This window comes from Brassica oleracea, chromosome C8 (genome assembly GCF_000695525.1).
Source record: "Brassica oleracea var. oleracea cultivar TO1000 chromosome C8, BOL, whole genome shotgun sequence".
Lineage (NCBI taxonomy): Eukaryota > Viridiplantae > Streptophyta > Magnoliopsida > Brassicales > Brassicaceae > Brassica > Brassica oleracea.
Window position 1 is genome coordinate 2,071,487 of NC_027755.1, and position 18,277 is coordinate 2,089,763.

The 18,277-nt window shown below is 35.8% G+C and overlaps 1 protein-coding gene and 1 long non-coding RNA gene across 2 annotated transcripts; both read left to right on the forward strand.

The window, feature by feature from the left end:
- Positions 1-6,851: 6,851 nt before the first annotated feature.
- On the forward strand, positions 6,852-7,664 carry LOC106310908. Its single transcript, XR_001263884.1, has 3 exons — positions 6,852-7,205; positions 7,291-7,391; positions 7,504-7,664. It is a non-coding gene; the product is annotated as an uncharacterized LOC106310908 (long non-coding RNA).
- A 2,953-nt stretch (positions 7,665-10,617) lies between these two features.
- On the forward strand, positions 10,618-11,805 carry LOC106308410 (mitogen-activated protein kinase kinase kinase 1-like). Its single transcript, XM_013745568.1, has one exon. The coding sequence runs from the start codon at positions 10,741-10,743 to the stop codon at positions 11,803-11,805; it is 1,065 nt and encodes a 354-aa protein (XP_013601022.1). The 5' UTR covers positions 10,618-10,740.
- Positions 11,806-18,277: the final 6,472 nt, after the last annotated feature.

Consider the following 18,277-nt stretch of genomic DNA (forward strand, 5'->3'; position numbering starts at 1 on the left):
TTACAATATAGGAAAACCATAATTGTTGCAAACTTAAGCTTTTTTCATATAACGTGATGAATCTCATTTAAAAATGAAACCATAACACACTTGTAGGTCCGACCCTCAGAGGAAGCCGAAGAAGCAAGGGCTTCCGACCTTCATAAATATATATTAGGTTCGGCCATCAATGTACAAAGGTATCAGTTAGCTTAGTGGTATAAATGTTGGTGTTATATCTTAATAACTCGGGTTCGAGCCATGAGCTTGACACTTTTTTACACTTTTTAAAAGTGGAGCCCATAAAACGATGACGTGGCGCGCTGAGAAGTGAGCAAAAACTGATATATTATAATATAGATTGTTGCTATAGATTATCGAATTAGAAAATACAAAGGCGTAACAATGGTGTAAACATATCCGATTTTTTCATGATTGTGAGTAACAAAACCTTTTAATTAGTAAAAATTAAATAGAAATAAGCTATAATTTTAGGGAGTAAAAATGATATAAAACAAAAAGAACAAAAAGGGCAATTGTAGTTGATATACACGATAAAAAGATTATTTAGGTAATCGGTTCGGTACTGTTCTACTTTTCGTATATACCAAAAGTAACCTTATAACTAGATTGTCGCAATCTGACTCTCCTTTGTCACAATAACTCTATGCTAACTAGCTATTTTAGAGCATGTTTATTGCAGGTCTCTTAGGTTGAGTTTTTTACCGTAATATAAGATACGGTCTCTTAGTTTTTAACTAAAAAAGCTAACAAGACGTCTCTTATATCTTTTATTTAAGAGACGTCTCTTAGATTTTTTAGTTAAAAACTAATAGACCGTATCTTATATTACGATAAGAGACCAAACCTAAAAGACCTGCAATAAACATGCTCTTAGTTACGTGCACTAGATCTGAGTCCCGTGTTCGAAAACGCGACGCGGAGCTGCTTAATCGGGCGCTGGAACGCTAGGCGGAGATTCGGTCACCGTAGCGAATGTACCATGTTCAGCCAAGACATCAGATTTATTAAGAAGAAAAAAATTGGAGTTTTTAATGTTTTAAATCGAAGAATGAAGAACAGATCTATGTATTGATGTATAAAAACTCAGAAAAGCTTATAAATTTAGAGGATTTGGTAAATCCATGGTTGACGGCCGCAAAAAAAGTATTCCAGAGAAACCTAAACTATCGGAAGGAAAAAAAAGATGTAATTACAATAATACCACTCATTAAACAAATCACTAAGTATTGCAGAGAAACCTAAACCATCGGGAGAGAAAAGAACATGTAATTACAATAATACCACTCATTAAAGAAATCACTAAAAATGAAAAAAAAAATTGGCCCTAAAGCTCACTCGCGCTCGAGTAAGAAATGTTTAAAAGCACTCTTGGTTACCACTAGACCGCTGTAACTAAACTGTTTTAATATACGAAAGTTAATAAATATATATATATATATATATGTACGTATCCGAAACTTCAAAAGTACTCAAAATTAATCCCCGATTACTTCCCAATTTATCTCCGATTTTTTTGTTAACTCTCTAGGCGCATGTCGACCGCCCAAATAATGCCTAGAAAAATTTAGAACATGAGATCTGACACATCGAGAAGCAACATATGTAGCTACGGAGTTAGCAATAATTATCCTAACTGTACGAAATCTTTTTTTTTTGAAAATGCAAAAATGCATATCACTTCCAATAATATAATTTTTGTATTTTAGATTATATTTTGGATAAAATTTTAGATTCTCGAAAATAAAATTTGAGTTTTTGGATAAAGTTTTGGGTATATTACAATTTAGGGTTTAAAGTTTAGGATTTATGGTTTAGGGTTTACCCGCTAGGATTTTGGGTTTAAGGCTTAGGGTTTAGGGTTTTAGGATTTAAGGTTTTAGTATTTTGGATTATTTTTAGATAAAATTTTAAGTTTTCAAAAATATAATTTGGGTATTTGGGTAAATTTTTTGATATTTTATGACTTAAGGTTTTAGGGTTTATGATTTAGGGTTTATGATTTTTGTATCTTGGATTATTTTTTGGATAAAATTTTATATTTTCAAAAATATAATTTAGGTATTTGGGTAAAGTTTTGGGTATTTTACAACTTAAGGTTTAAGGTTTATGGTTCACCTCTTAAGTTTTAGGATTTACGGTTTAGGGTTTAGAGTTTTATTATTTATGGTTTAAAGTTTGCCCTCCATGATTTTGAGTTTACGGCTTAAAGTTTAGGGTTTTAGTAATTTTTATTTGTTATTTTTTAGTGGCGACGTGTAAAAATAATTTTTTTGGTTCTTACAGGTTTCGGATCGGTTTGGACTTTTAGAATCCGAAAAGAATTCGAAGACCAAAAAATATGAGAAATCCAAAAAAAATACTTGAGAATAATTTAATACCTTAAACATACCCAAATTTTGACCTAAAATCTGATATGAAAACATGAAAAAATAACCGTAATTTTATTTGATTATCGTTTTGTGATTTCTGAATCTGAACTGCAGGTGGAAATTTTGATCGAAAAAAGAAAAAAAAATACAAGTGGAAATATGTGTAACACAAAACGTCACTTTAGTCTGACATGGCATAACTCAGGCAAGGAATATCTACTTTACACGGACAAATTGGTTTTCATTATATAATAACTGTAATTTAGTTGGTTACTAGCGTTCATGGTTTTCTAGCCAAATTGGCCAAACAAAAAAAAAGAGAAAGCGAAACTAGTTATTATTTTTTTTGTAACTTATAAACTAGTTATTTTTGGTTAGAAAGATAAATGTTTAAGAATGCATAAGTGCTGTTCGTTTGGTTGACGCAGCTACCTGCGGCTATGTCGGCGTCAATTTTTTTAATAAACTCTTGTTCGTTTCATTAACGCCGGTAATGCATCTGCGTCTGCGTCTAAACGATGCGTCTTCGCGTCGATCGCCGAAAAAATTTGCATCTGCAATTAAAACTCTGTGTCTGATGTTTATTTTACACATTTGCCCTTACTATATTTCATTATTTACAATAAAACCTAACCCTGATTTCTCCAAAGACGCAGCTCTTCTCCATTGACTCAGCTTTTGTCTCTTTCATCTCAGCCTCTCATCTCCATCTCCGACCTTCGAGCTCTCTCATGTCCATCTCCAACCTTCGAGCTCTCTCATCTCCATCTCCGACGCAGACCTCGAGATCTCTCTTCTCCGACGACGCTTATCACGGGCTCTCTCATCTCTGAAGCTTATCACGAGCTCTCTCATCTCTGACGGTTATCACGAGCTCTCTCATCTCTGCTTATCACGAGCTCTCTTATCTCCTCCGATCTGGGTTTCAAACATTGTTGAGGTAACTAAAAGTTTCTGATTTCTGAGTATAACTTATCATGTCATCTTGCTCCAGCTTCGTCTTCACCTTTCCTTGTTTACAATTTTTTCAGGTCTGGAGCTCGAAGCTTCTCTCACTCGAGCTCGCTCTCCATCGTCTTCATCGATCTCAGGCTCTCTCCATCTCTCTCATCTCAGCCTCTCTCTCGAGTCTTCAGGTATGATGTTTGATGGATTTTGTAGTCTCAGCCAATCAATCGTAGTGTTGAGTTTTGTTCATGTGTGGGTTCGTGAGTTCCTCTTACACAAAGCTCATGTCTTTGTTGGGTTTTGCTATGGTGGATGTTTCAGTTCAGAGCTTCTGTTGAAACGACATCACTTTAGGGAAGAAGACAACTCTACTCACCATTAGGTACATGAGCCTCTCTCCCTCTATGTAAATTCATACACACATATGCAACAAGATAATAAGATTTAGGTTTAGTTCTGAGATTTTGATTGTGATATGTATTTCTTAAAAAATATTCTCACGATTGTTTAATGCCAATTGTGGAGAAAGACTTGTGAATACAACAATTAATATATTAATTATTTCTTCTTCTTTTTTGTTCTGTCTGATTTTCCGTGTGTAAAGATTACAATCAAAGTGCTTAGATTATGATAGCTTTTCCATTAAAATAAATGGATGCATTTCAACAGAGAAGGGTAGACTGTGGGGTCATCTATTACTCATGATGGGTTTGTTGCTGTTGCTATATAGCATAGATGATAACTTCATGTTCTCATAGCATAGATGATAACTTCATGTTCTCATTGCTTATTCTTTCTGCTTTTTTTTGCAGGTCTCAGGCTCGCAAGGTCAAACCCTCTACAAGCTCACTCTCTCGATGACAATAGATGTAAGCTCAGACCCTTCTTGTTTGCATTTGTGTATAGAAATGTCTTTAGATTGTATGGAACTTGAGTTTATGTGTATAGAACTGTGTTTAGGTTGTATGGAACTTGAGTTTATGAGTTTATAAATGGAACTTGCTGTATGTGTTTTGCTTTAGACTTGGAAATCTGAGGAAACTAGGTATTTTTCCGGACTCTATGCGGAAGAGAGAAGAAAAAGAAATAAGGTTGGTACATCAATGAATAAAGTGGGGAAAACAAACATTATGGAGTCGTTTGAACAGCGGTTTAAGAAGAATTTTCCTGATTGGAGGCCCTACAAGAGCAACTACGACACCAGTAGGAAGAAATATATCAAGATTAAGACGCTGACTCAAAATAGGACAGGGCTTGGGTTTGATGACATGGGAAGGATTGACATGTCAGATGATTGGTGGAGTGAACGCGAAAGGGTCAGTTTCACATTATTCTCTCTTCAGTCTCACATTTTACTATATATCATAATGATAATAAGCAGCTTATATTACATTTTTTCTCTGTTAATGGCATTGCTATCACTAACTTACTCTTTCTTTTTTTGTTGTATAGGAGTGTCCTGGGATTAGAAGATCTGTATGCAAAGAGATTAGTAACATGGATATGTTTGAAGCAGAATTTGGTGGTGTAGTAGTAACGGGAGCTGAAGGATGGAGCGCTCAACATGGAGAAGCCAGTTTGAACTCTAGAGTGGGTGAAGATGATGGTGATGATGAAGCTGATTCTCAGCCAGCAGCAGAAACTCAAGCATTGGAGACAGAAACACATCCACAAGCCCCACGCCAAACTCAGCCATCGACTCAGACTCATTCTGGAAGTTCAAGAGCAAAAAGAAGGCGTAAGGAGAAAGACATGGTTGTAGAAGCTTGTGTGAAACGGACTGAAACTCTTGAGGTGAAGAACAAGATAGCGGAACGGATGTTGGAGCGTCAAGAAGCTTTTAGTATTGAGAATGTGTTGGAGATACTGTATGCTTTGCCTGAAGTGAGAGAGTGGTCTCCACTATATGAAGCAGCAATGGAAATTCTCATAGATAATGAAGGAAACCGAAGAGCCTTTGTAACAATGAAGACAGATGAAGCTAAGATTAGGTTTCTGGAGCTTAGGACTAAGATAAAACGCAATGATGACTAGTATGGAATTAAGGATTAGTCTTCTTTTGTGATCTTGATGGAACTAGTATGGAGCTTAGGACTAGTCTTCTTTGTGATCTTGCTGGAACTACTATGGATTTTAGGATTAGTCATTTTTGTGATCTTGTTGGTCTGATCTTTGTATGAGTCTTTTGTGATCTTGTTGGTTTGATCCTTGTATGAACTCTGCCTTTTGTGGCTTTATATATATGGTCTTTTTATGTTTCTTTACTTGCTGAATCCACGTATTTATAAATGTGTAAAACAGGTTGGTCTTAGAATGATTTTATTACTGGTCGTGTTTCTGATGATGGTTTTATATATATACTTGCAGTGTGTGTAAAACAGGTTGTTGTTTGGTTACTTGGTCATTTATATTGTGTCTTGTGTATTGTATAATTATATGTCTTGTGTAATAACAGGTTGTGTCTTGTATTGCTTTCATTGATCTCTACATATTGTTTTGGTGCTGATAATAATCTTATACATTGTTTTTGTTTTAATTTAGCTTATAATTTATGATAAAAATATTGTTATATTTGTATATTTGACCAAAAGTTTATATACCAAGTAAACATAATATTTTAATGGATGTAAATATATTTAAATTATATTTTTTTTATTTAAAATACAATTTTACAAATTTTTAAAAATAAAATATGAAGAAATAAAAATAGCTGCAGCGTCTATCAAACGAACAACCCAAAAATCAGCTTCCTGCATCGGCGTCGGCGTCAGCGTCAGCTTCCTGCGTCTTCTAAACGAACAATAATACAATAATCTGCGTCGGCATCAGCGTCGACGTCAGCGTCTACAAAACGAACAACAACATATCTTTATTAACGCCGACGCCGACGCTGACGCCGAAAACTGGGCAACCAAACTAACATGACTATAGTCAAAAGTTTTGCTTGGACACCATGTAAACAAAACGAATATACATTCTTTTCAAAGTTAAACATTGGATACAATATATATATAAAATTATAATTGTATGACGGTATAAGCTAAAATCCTAATGAATTCTAATGATATTGTATGTATATTCACCTAAATTACTCTTTTTAATCAGGAAGTTTGAAAAATACTGTTTTGTGTTTATAAATTTGTAAAATACATAATTTTAGTTTTTTCGGTCACATAATTTTCCATTTAAATAAAATTTGAACTTTTAGTTGACAAACTACAATTGCATGGAAACATTATCTTATACAATAAAATAGACTTGTCTCTCTCCTCATTAAGCCACGTCAGCATGGAGGGGGGGGGGGCTTACGTCGACACGTGGCGGCAAACTAGAGCAGTTCTGACTTCTGCGGAACTCATTTCTCTAATACCACTTACTCGAATTTGAGCTTTTGTTACAAATTCATATTGAGCCCAGTTCTTTAGCCCAATCCCTAGAACATTTTTTAGAAGCCCACTTAGCATTATGTTTGTTCGTGCTTCTTCTTCTTACGTCTGCGACATAGCCGACGAAAATACACAGAAACTTAAAGCGCCGATTGATCTTTGTAACGTCTCACCAATCCTTTAATCCATTCTTTACTCCGAGTTTTTCCTTGATTAATTCACTCCTCCCACTTGAAGAATTCGATCTACGTCTTCGTTTTCCACTGTAACCGGCGGAAACTTCAGCTATAAATATCGGATTTTCTTACGATTCACAGTACAACCCAAACGAGATCCAGAAACATACTATTTCCTAGCAACCGATTCTGATGGCGAATTCATACACTCTCCTTGCCGATTTGAGAACCGATGCTCTAACATTGCCGAGGTTCGTCTCCTCAAGTTCTAGGAGGCCAGCGGGGATCTGATGAGTGTTGAGATGTTACTGATTGATGAGAATGTAAGCACCATTTTCCCCCGACTAACCCTCTCCACAAATACATATATTTTGGTTTCTAACGTTTGGTTTTGCTCATTTTGAACAGTCTTTTGTAGTGCCATGTTTACTTAGGATTCACAGAACACACCAAATTCGTTGAGCTAGCAGCAACCATCAACCTAATTCCTCACGAGATGTTTAGGTTATGTACGTATGACCAGTTTCTCCTACAACTAATACTAACACTGATTTACGAGGTCTGTCCATTAGATTCTCGAAACTGATGATACCTACCTCTTTTACTATTCTTTGGTTGCAGATTTGGTTGGTGAAGTGAAGGGCATCAAGACCATTTTCAATGACGTGACACAGAACACAGACCACATAAAGTATAATGGCATACTTGCAAATTAACAGCTTCGTTTCAACTGCAGTTTTGAACATGTGGCTCAGAATTGACAAGTATGCGTTTAATGAAAATTGACAGGAGGTGATAACCATGGCTGCCTCCATTAACATCAGATTTTTCTCATAATTCACGGCTTGGTGGCTTTACTAACCTGTTATGGGTTTACAATGAAACATGGCTGGTGCAGTGTCTCTATATAAAGTTTTATAGATATCTGCGTTTATACTTGGAATCAATGAACTCACGGTAATCTCATATTGGACAAGGAATGACTTATTGTTGTATTGGAAAAGGAATGGCTGGAGATGCAAGAAATAAAAAAGATCAAATTTGAGAAACAACGTTTACAAATTAGGGTCATCTGATATTATTTTTTTGGATAAGACAATGGCCGGAATTAAGAGACAAAAAGTATCGAATTGGAAGAACGACGTTTAGAAATCCGTTAAAAAAAAATCTTTGGTAAGTTTTGTTTGTTTATTCTTTACAAAAACTTTCTCTTCCTAAGTTTCTTAAACCATACATGTCATATTTACAATACATTCATGAACGTGAAACCACTTACGTCTCACTTTGAATTTAACAAAAGTCATGAAATTATGTAAGGTACTAAGAATGAGATAATATTATTAGTTTTAACAATGAAATAACATGTAATTACATATTAAACTTTGCAACCGGGAATGTTAAAATGTTTACATTCAACGCATGAAAACAAATGGAAAACCAGTGCATTTAATTAACATTGTACTACACCAATATTTCACAAATGTGTGGCAGTATCATTTCATTCCGTGACCGTGAGTCTTGCGATTGCAAGCAATGATTAGAAGCAGTGGCAGATCCAGAAATAATTTTTCCCCTGCAAAATATATTAACTAAAATATAAATAAATTTATTTAAATATATAATTTAATATATATAAAATGGAAAATGAAAAATTCATTATCTATTTTAAATTTTTATATATTTATTTTTAATATAAAATTATCAAAAAAATTATCAAAACAGCAATAGTTTTTTAGTTATTATATATTTATCTAGCATGTTTTTTATATATATGTATATATGATATCTATGATGAATCATTTTTAGATTTTTTTTAGATTGTTTTTAAAAAAAATCTTACCAAGTAGTTTATAAAATTACAAGTCTTACTAATTTATTTTAGCAAAATTAATTGTTGCGGTTTATTTTTATTTTTTTGTTGAATTTTTAAATTGATTAACAACAAAAGAAAAATTACAGGCAACTTTAGTTTATTTGAAAGGCCTGGAGTAAAAATTTTCTTAGCGTTACATACAAATTTTAAATAAAAAGTGCTGGTATAGACAAGTATTATATATATACGGTACTAATATCATATGGGATGTACGAAAGTATAAAAAAATAATGAAGTAATACTAATCATCTTAGTAAATAAAGTAAGTGAATCTACTTGATTATTATATATTGATGGACACAAAACTCTACAAATTAAAAAGCATTATCATATAAAATGACTGAACAAAGAAAATAAATTAATGGGGGCAAATATATGATTTTGTATGGGGGCAAGAACTATTTTCCTTAATAACATACACTGATTATTTTTGTTTTACTGGGGCAGCTGCCCCCCATTCCACTCAACGTACATCCGCCACTGATTAGAAGTAGAGCCTGGCAAATAATAAGAGAAAACATTACAAATAATAACATGAACAAATCGAAAATCTTCCAACTCATATATAGATTCATAATAACCTGTTTTCCAACCGGTTGATAAATATATCCTCTCAGAACAAAATTCATAACCTTCCCTTGCAGCAACACTTTGACTCTTACCATATGGCTAAGAAACCCATACTTGGGAAAAGAGACCACCCATCAGACCTGCAAAAAGATCCCCGGGAAGTATGAGATGCTCCCGTGGTCCACCACCTCACAGTAGAGCATTCAAAGGTACCCTGCAGGATATTGCTTTCCCCACAACTTAAGACATCTCTGCTTCAAGTTAAATTAAAAGACATCTCTGCTTCTAAATAATTTGTGCTAAAACCATTATGGGACCTCAGAATCCAGAGCTACGAGGCTGTGGTTATATGCGGACTATGCCACCATCCACACCCTACAACAGTGGAAAGAAAAAGTAGATGTACAATTCCCATAGAGTTTTTCGTTTCATGGCTTTACATCTGCATATCATAAATTAAACTTACACTTTACAGAGTCATATGTGAAAATGACTTTTTGGTTTTTTAAAAGGCTTAACTTAAAACTTTTTTTTTTGAAAAAAAAATTAATATAATGTTAACCATATGACAAAATGACTCGGAAGATTCGACGTAACCAGAAGCGAGAAAGAAACACCTATAAAAATAACACATGGTCTGTTCCTATCGATCTGAAATACAGACCAAAAAGAACAAAAATAAATAAAAACATTTATATTAACACCACCACCAAAGAAGTTATCAACACGACAACAACATCATAAACAGAAACACTAAATCATACACACATACAAATTGAACACGAATGAGCCGCTCAACACTGACACACATATACTAAAACAAAGAAGCCAACAAACCCGGCCAAATACATTGCGAAAGCCAACAACATATGGTCAGACATATATTATTGTATAATGCTACACCTCCAAGTCAGGGCACATCACAAAACATATACTCTACTCTAAAAATCATATATACATAAACAATACAAATTCCACACACACTGCAAAACTGGATATAGATACTTAGAACAACTAAATGTATAGAACCTCGCGCGAAGCGCGGAAAAACCACTAGTATTTAAATATAGTACTCCAGTTATTGTTGTGATTAAATTTTAAATGGCCAATATAAAAGAAAAAGCAAACGCGCTCAGGTTTTCCTTTTTTTAATTTCCTCGGCGCTTCGAAATTCATTTTTTTGAGTATCTCAGAAAAGGAAATTATTTGTTCAAATAAGTCACCGACTTAACTGAACCCAAATCTATAAAAGACTCTCACATCTCTTCTCATTCGCTCCACTTTCTCTTCCACAATTTTCTTTACGTTTTGTTTTCTCCATTGTGTTTCAGTTTCAAAACCCTAAAAAGCTTTTGCAATTTCTTTTAAGAGCGATTCTTTTTCGAAACCCTAGAAAATCAACTCCGATTGAAAAGATGCAGTCAAACGAAGAATTCGTCAAATTTCTTGGAAAAGGCGCTTACGGTTACGTTAACCTAGTCCGCTACACCAATCCCGACGACGGCTCTTTCTTTCTCTCCGCAGTCAAGAACTCATACCACGAAGACTACGACACCCTCCAAAGAGAGCTACACGTTCTTCTCAAACTCAGGGGATGTCCCAGGATCGTTACATGTTTCGGTGACTCTCTTCAACAAGGTCTCAGCAATCACGGTAACAAAGTCCACAAACTGCGACTCGAGTACGCTTCCGAAGGTAGTTTAAGCGCTTTCATGGACCATTACGCCGACAGAAAGTTGCCGGAGCCGTTGATTAAAGATTTCACACGGATGATTCTCGAAGGTTTGGTCTCGATACACGACCATGGTTATGTTCACTGCGACATCAAACCAGACAACTTACTTGTCTTCCCTTCGAGACAAGATTCATACGAGCTCAAGATTTCTGACTTCGGCAACACGTTAGAGGTGGGTGAGGTTCCTAAATTCTGGGAAAGTGAGTTCCCGTGGGTTGGGACTCCCATCTACATGCCTCCTGAGTCTGTCCGTGACGGCTTCGCCAACAAAGGAATAGATTTGTGGTCGGTGGGGTGTTTGGTGCTGGAGATGTACACTGGCGTGATTCCTTGGGAAGGTGTTAATATCAATCTTCTAGCGACTCGTCTTCGTAGTGGTAAAGCTCCTGTGATCCCTGAGAGTTTGCCTTCTGATGCAAAGGCTTTTATTGAAACGTGTTTCTCAAGGAATCCTGAGGAGAGAGGAAGTGCGTGCGAGTTGTTGCTTCATCCGTTCTTGCCTCGTCCACAAGTTGAAGAAGAAGAGAAGAAGACAAGTAACTCGTTTCTGTTGAAGCTGTTCAAGTTGAGAATCAGACGAACAACTTCCAACAAGAAACCAACGGCAGATGCTGTTCTTGTTTCAGGTAAGAAGCCTCTGAAGTTGAGGTTTTTCCCGACAAAGACCACACAGTTTAAGAGAACTCTGAACAAAGTCTTGAGGTTGAAGAAATCGACGGACTTCAATTTAGTGTCTGTTCATTAAGTTTTAGTCTGTAGTTGTCTGATGATTAACTTTAGTCTGTAGCTTTCTGTTGATTAAGGTTTCGTAAGTAGTTTCTAAACCTTAATTAGTATTCTCTTGATTAGTTTGTAGATCAAGTTTCCATGTACCTTTAGTCTCATGTTAACAAAGTAGTAGTTCTTTTCTCAGCAAAATCTCAATCTTTTTTACTGTGGTTAGCACTCCAAAAACCATCTTCTTTAACTCTAAGAATCCTAATACGCCTGAAAAGAGGACGTTAAATCTGAACAAGCTTTACAACCTAACAACACAGTTCCCTTATTCAAAAAATTATCTACTATATGGGTTGCTCTGTTGATATAGAGCCGTGGACGGTGAAGCAAGCTATTTTTATCAAATGTTATTCAAACTGGTTTTTAAAAATGGAAATAGATTTTGTTGCTCCATCTATATATTTTATATGTCTTGGATGTCTTAGGCTATCACAAGAGTTACTGAGGCTACCAGAAGACCACAGATTCAACAAAGATTAGTACTTAGAGCTCCATTATGACAAGTGAATCACTTGAGAATCATTGCCATTGATTCTGAACAGCTACAGATGTAACTAGCGTTCCACAAGCTGTATTAATGTTAAGCCTGAGGCATTATCATTACAGCTTTAAAGAGAACACATAGCTACTAAACTCCCATTAAAACAAAAGCATTACTAAACTAGTCAACACAAAAGCTTTCTATGTCTCGTCTCGCAACATAATTAAAAGACATGGGAAGAGACTTTGAAATTGTTATCTAGCCAACCAATCATCACTCCTCGAATCAAAAGCTATGTGACAAAGAGAGATGTTTCATCAGAAATAAATAACAAAGCAGAAGAGTGCATCAGACTATACACTTATTTGATTTTGTGTGAAATCTTACCATCTGGCTTTATTCTCAATTCTGGAATTCGGTTTGGATGGTTCTGTTGAACTCTGGTTGCAAAATAAAACTCATCCAAGATGAGAGTTTAGATGCGTAAAGTGCATCTTGAATTACAAAGGTCTAGACTATTTTACTTATTTTTAATACAATTTTACCCTTTTTTTTTTGCAAAACAACAACTTTAACAAAAAAAAACAAAAATCTGACACCTAAGAATATCGATTTTTTTCTCTAGAAATCACAAAATTACATGGTCAACCAAATTAGCAAACAACATTTCTCCACCAAAATCTTAATTTACTTTTTTCTCACTGTAAAATAATATTATTTTTACCAAAATCACATTTTCAAAACAAGATTTTCCAACAAAATCACAAAATCTTATTTTGAACCAAAATTTCAACCATCAAAACCGTAAAATTGAGTTGTTCCGCCAAAACCGCAAAAATCAAGTTTTATTATCAAACTGTAAAATCATATTTTATTTAATTAATTATTAAAAATATTAAATATTTAAATTGAATATTTAAATTGAAATAGAAAATATAATAGTTTTTGTTACATTTCTGATTATTATATAGACGGTAGCTTATGTGGATTAACGTTTGGTATCGCTGTTTAGGCTGTTGTTTTTATTAACTTTTTTATTAACTTTGGTATTTGATCAGTATATAGACAATAGTTTCTGCTGATTAACTTTGAGTATCTTTGTTTAGAATGTTAAAAGTATAGTACCTAGACTGTTGTTTCCGTTGATTGACTTTTAGTATATATGTTTAGTTTGTAGATCATATAGACACGCATCTCATGTCTTGTTACAACATTAACGTTTATTATATCTGTTTAGTAGGTTGATTCTGTTCATTAACTGTTAGTATATTTGTTTAGTGTGCAGTTTTTGTTCATTAATGTTAGTATATTAGTTTAATGTGTAGTTTTTGTTCATTTCTTGTTAGTATCTTTGTTAAGTATATAGATTCTGTTCATTACCTGTTAGTATCACTTCTGTTCATTAACGTTTAGTATGTAGTTTTTGTTCATCAATGCCTAGTATCTCTGTTTAGTATATATCTCATGTCTCAAATATGTATGTTACGACATTATAACTATTAATAAAGTTGTTCTTTTCAATCTGAATTGCTCAGTAAACAGAGTTCTCTTCTCTGCAATCTCCATTCTCAATCTTTTTTTATTGTTCTTAGCAATCGAAAAACATTTTTAACTTCGGGAATCCTAATATACTTGAAAGGAACGTTTGAAGAATGCTCATTAGCTTTTCATTTTCAACTAAACAAACAAAGTTATGAACAAGCTTTACAACCTAACAACACAGCTTCTTTGTTCAAAAGCTATCTACTCTGCTTTGCTCTGACAATATGTGTTTTTCATATGCAGATATAAGCCATGGACCTTTGAGCAACACTTTGTTATTCATCAAATGTTATTCAAACTGTTTCCAGATATTGAGCATAAAGGTGGCACTAGAGTCTGTTGCTACTGAAAGCGTATAGGGAATGCCTTAGGCTGACACAAGAGTTCCGGATACTACCAAAAAACACAGTTCCAACAAAGATAAACTAGAGCTTCTTTGACTACTCCACTATACCTCAAATGTTGTGAATCATAACAAGCATCATTGACTTGATTCTTAAGAGCTACAAGTGTAAGTAACTAACGTTCCACAAGCTGCTTCAAACAGGTCCTTTTAGTATTTGTGTCATCAAAAATTAATCTCTTTGGTGTCATCATGTGTCTTGCATATTGGCAGCCCTCAGAGCTAAGTGCGGACGCTCTGATGCTGCGGCATCTGCTCTTTGACTTGTGACCATTCATTGTTAAGGAGAACTCTTTGTGTGATTGATTTATTGTAGGTATCACAATTTCACTCTGATCTTTCACACAATAAAAAGAAGCAATATAAAATGTTCTTAGTCTTGTTTCTCAGACTGACCCAGGAGTGCCAGGTGGTGATGCTGGTATTGGTTCTCTAATGCTTACAACCTGTATCAGTTACCTATCTCATTCACAAGTAAAAGTAACCATTTCTGTCAAGATCTTGTTTAATACCATTGGCATTTGTCAATGTAAGTCTAGTAGATTGTCTTTTTAAGTTATCTTTTGTTTTTGTGTGAAACATGAAATGAAGATATATATGGGCACTACAAAATGGAACAACATTGGTGGTCGGAGGAAGAACTAACAGAGCCAAGAACGAGCTCCCTGATGACATGAATAGTTTGCTGATCAAGTTTCCGAGCTAATCAAGACTTCAGTTGACTAGTCTTAAGACAGACCAGTAAAGCTGTATAGAAAGGTATATAATTTTCAAGGAACACACTTGAGACTTGAGAGCGCATTCTACTCATGGGAATAGAGAGATAGAAGCTATTGAAACTTGAAACTTTAGAATTGATTTGCTTGTAAATTTTGTTGTCTGATTCTACACAGTAAAGTTAGTATATAGTGGGTGGTTCGGGTGGATACTATATTGTTATTCCTTTTGTTGGTAAGACTGTTTTGTTCGTCAAGTTATATATGATCTCACCGTTACTGAAAACTAATGATAAACTTCATCTTCAAGATCAAATGCATAATCAGTAGTGGATTGCGTCTAATGATTTTGCTTATATAGAGAAGTCATTGTGATAAGTGCCAATACTGAGCTGGATGGGGATCGATGACGTGGCTTTGACCGTTGGAAGTCGGTTAGAGTGCGTTGGATTCTGTTACAAGTTGTTGAGTCAGTTAGTGTATGAGCCTAGTATAAATGGTGTGAGAGAGTGTTTATTACTCTGGGGGACTTGTTTTGGGAAACTAGTTAGGCTCTTGAGTGTTTACTCTTGAGATTTGGGCTCATCACGGTTCACCACCGTGTTGAGATTGTTCCTGGTTACGTTTCATCAATAATACGATAGTAAGGCTCTATCATATGGTGCGGTGAGCCGTTCGATCGCTGCGACGGTGACGGTGAGCTCGGATCGTTAAACGCAACGGTGACGGTGAGCTCAATCAGACGCAACGGTGAAGACGGATCGTAACAATGAGTTCTGAGAAGTTTCCGATCTTCACTGGCGTTGCCGATGAATTGCGGCCATGGATTTCATCAATGGAGGTTGGAATGATCAAATACGACAGTGAGATGTTCGGAGCTTTGCGAAGAACATCAATGGAGGTTTCAAGAGACGTTTCAACAGAGCTGACACAGTCCCGAGCATCTACTATGGGATTCATAGAGATTCCTGTGTTTTATGGTGATGATTTGAGACCATGGATTGATTGGATGGAGAATCGATTTGCCTCGGAAGACTTCACGGATGATCAGAAGATGGTGTTGGCTTACTCTGTCATCAGAGGAGAGGCTGGGTCTGGTACAACAATCGAGTATGGCAGCGTCCTTTTCAAAATTGGAAAGACCTCAAGGATGCGATGTTGCTGCGGTATGGAAACCATGACGATCCATAGAGAATTGTTTTTTGCTTGGAGTTGGAAAGAAAGTGGCAAGAAACAGAGAGGATGACGCCATCATCATCGTTCTTGGTAACTGATTCGGTTCCAGAGGCTGAAGCGACTAACATAGACGAAACAGATTCTTGTTGGGTGACTGATTGTGATCATGACGACGATGATAATGATCATGATGATTCTTTTTTGGCGCAAGAAGCTCTACACTATGAAGAAACGATTCTGGAAACATTGCTAATTGAAAGATCAGAGTTCATACTGAAAGTAGAATCGAAGCCAGAGGACAGAGGAAGATATTACACCATGGCAATTGATTGTTTTCACCAACAGAGAACAACTCTCAATCATCAGGTACATGTTTCTAACTGGGAACCAAGGCTTCAGTTCACGAGTTATTGGATGTGCGTGAGGATTACCATTATGGTTTTGGGTTTTATGACTTGTTTGAAAGAGCTCTGTTGTATCAAAAGCCATCACATGTCATTGTGAGGCACCTTGCATACCAGTTGTTCGATAAAATGCTTTTCGGAGTTGGAAGAGAGAGTCAATATATTCAACTGCTCAAACTCTCCAAATCATGGCACTTCAAATATAAAAGCAAAGCCACATGAGGTGTTAATCTTTGGTATAACGGTGTTGGTGATTCAACGGATGCTGAAGTAGAGCAATTGATTCCTGAGATTTTGGAGCAGCAAGTGTATCTCTTTCATGCAGAAAAGAGACTGAAGAGATGGTTTGTTATTTGTATGCGGTGTTTAATGGTGTTGCTGCAGTCATTTGGAATTGATGTTGTAGAAGCATGGAACAAGAGACAATATTATGTCAGGAATTAAATGAGTTTAAAAGGAGATTTTCTCGATTGGTACAATTTTGAAATGGAACGAAGACCATTTTCAGATTGGTTTGAGTTCAAGAGGAGATTATGTGCTCGCTTTGGCAGAGTCAAGAGTACAGCTTATGAAGTTGGCCACTGGTGATGATTTCCTGCATGCATCCTTTTCTATATGGCATAGATGGAAACGCAGGGTCAGCGCCAATGTTGATTTCTCCATAGCTAACAGTTTGCAGCATTTGTGATGTGCCGCATTCCACGGATCATTACATGGAACCAGCTCAGCATGGAGTTCAGGACGTTCTGAACATTTCAACCGAGGTTCATGTTTTTCACCGTACCAGACTTGACTTGGATCATGCCAGACTTGAGAAAGATCATTCCAGGCTTGACTTGGATCATGAGGTTTCACAAAATGATTGAGACTTCTCTCTTTTGGCTCGATTGCCTCATACTGCACGTACTGGCGACCGTACTGATGGACTGATCGACCCTTTTGATCAGTTCATGCACTTTGATCAGCCAAATCTCACTAAGGCAAGGATCCTTCACCTATCTGAAGACATAGGACACACTTGGTCCAGTATGGTTCATGATCTGGACATGGTGGTTCATACGGACAGTCCCACATCCGTCGTTCTCCTTACTGCGGTTCATGCTTCAGGATACAACGAATCTGGACAGAAGCCGAACAGTCACCTTGTCTAGTCTTATCTCTTTATTGTCGTATTAAAGACTAGATCTAGATCTAGATCTACTTTTTCATTTAATTCCTAAATCTACAAAACACTATAAATATGTAGTCCATTTCATCAATAAAATCAGTTCAGTTTTGGTTGTTTATTTTGTTTCTTCTCTGAGTGAGAGAGAGATTTCTTTAGCTAGTTCATTGGTGTGAACCGGCATGTTGATTTGGTGGTCAACCAATTCATCTTTGTGTGTTGTTTGGTGGTTAGCCAACACATTCATTCTTTCTTTGGTGGTTAGCCTTAGATCGTGGGTATATCAAGAGTCATTCCGAATCTCTTGACGATCCTTTCAATCCATCTCAGTTCCACAAGTGCCGTTTGCCTTCTCGGATCATAACCAACACCCAGCTAAAGTGATCCTCCCTATCTTAGGGTTCTTCAGTTGGTATCAGAGCCACTTTGGCTGGTTTGTTTTCAATTCATCTTTTCATCTTCTCATCTCTCCACGATTTTATTTTCTTATTTCTTGTTGGATCCGAATTGTTCCTTTACTCCCTTGTGATCGCCAGTTATTAAAAAAAAAAAC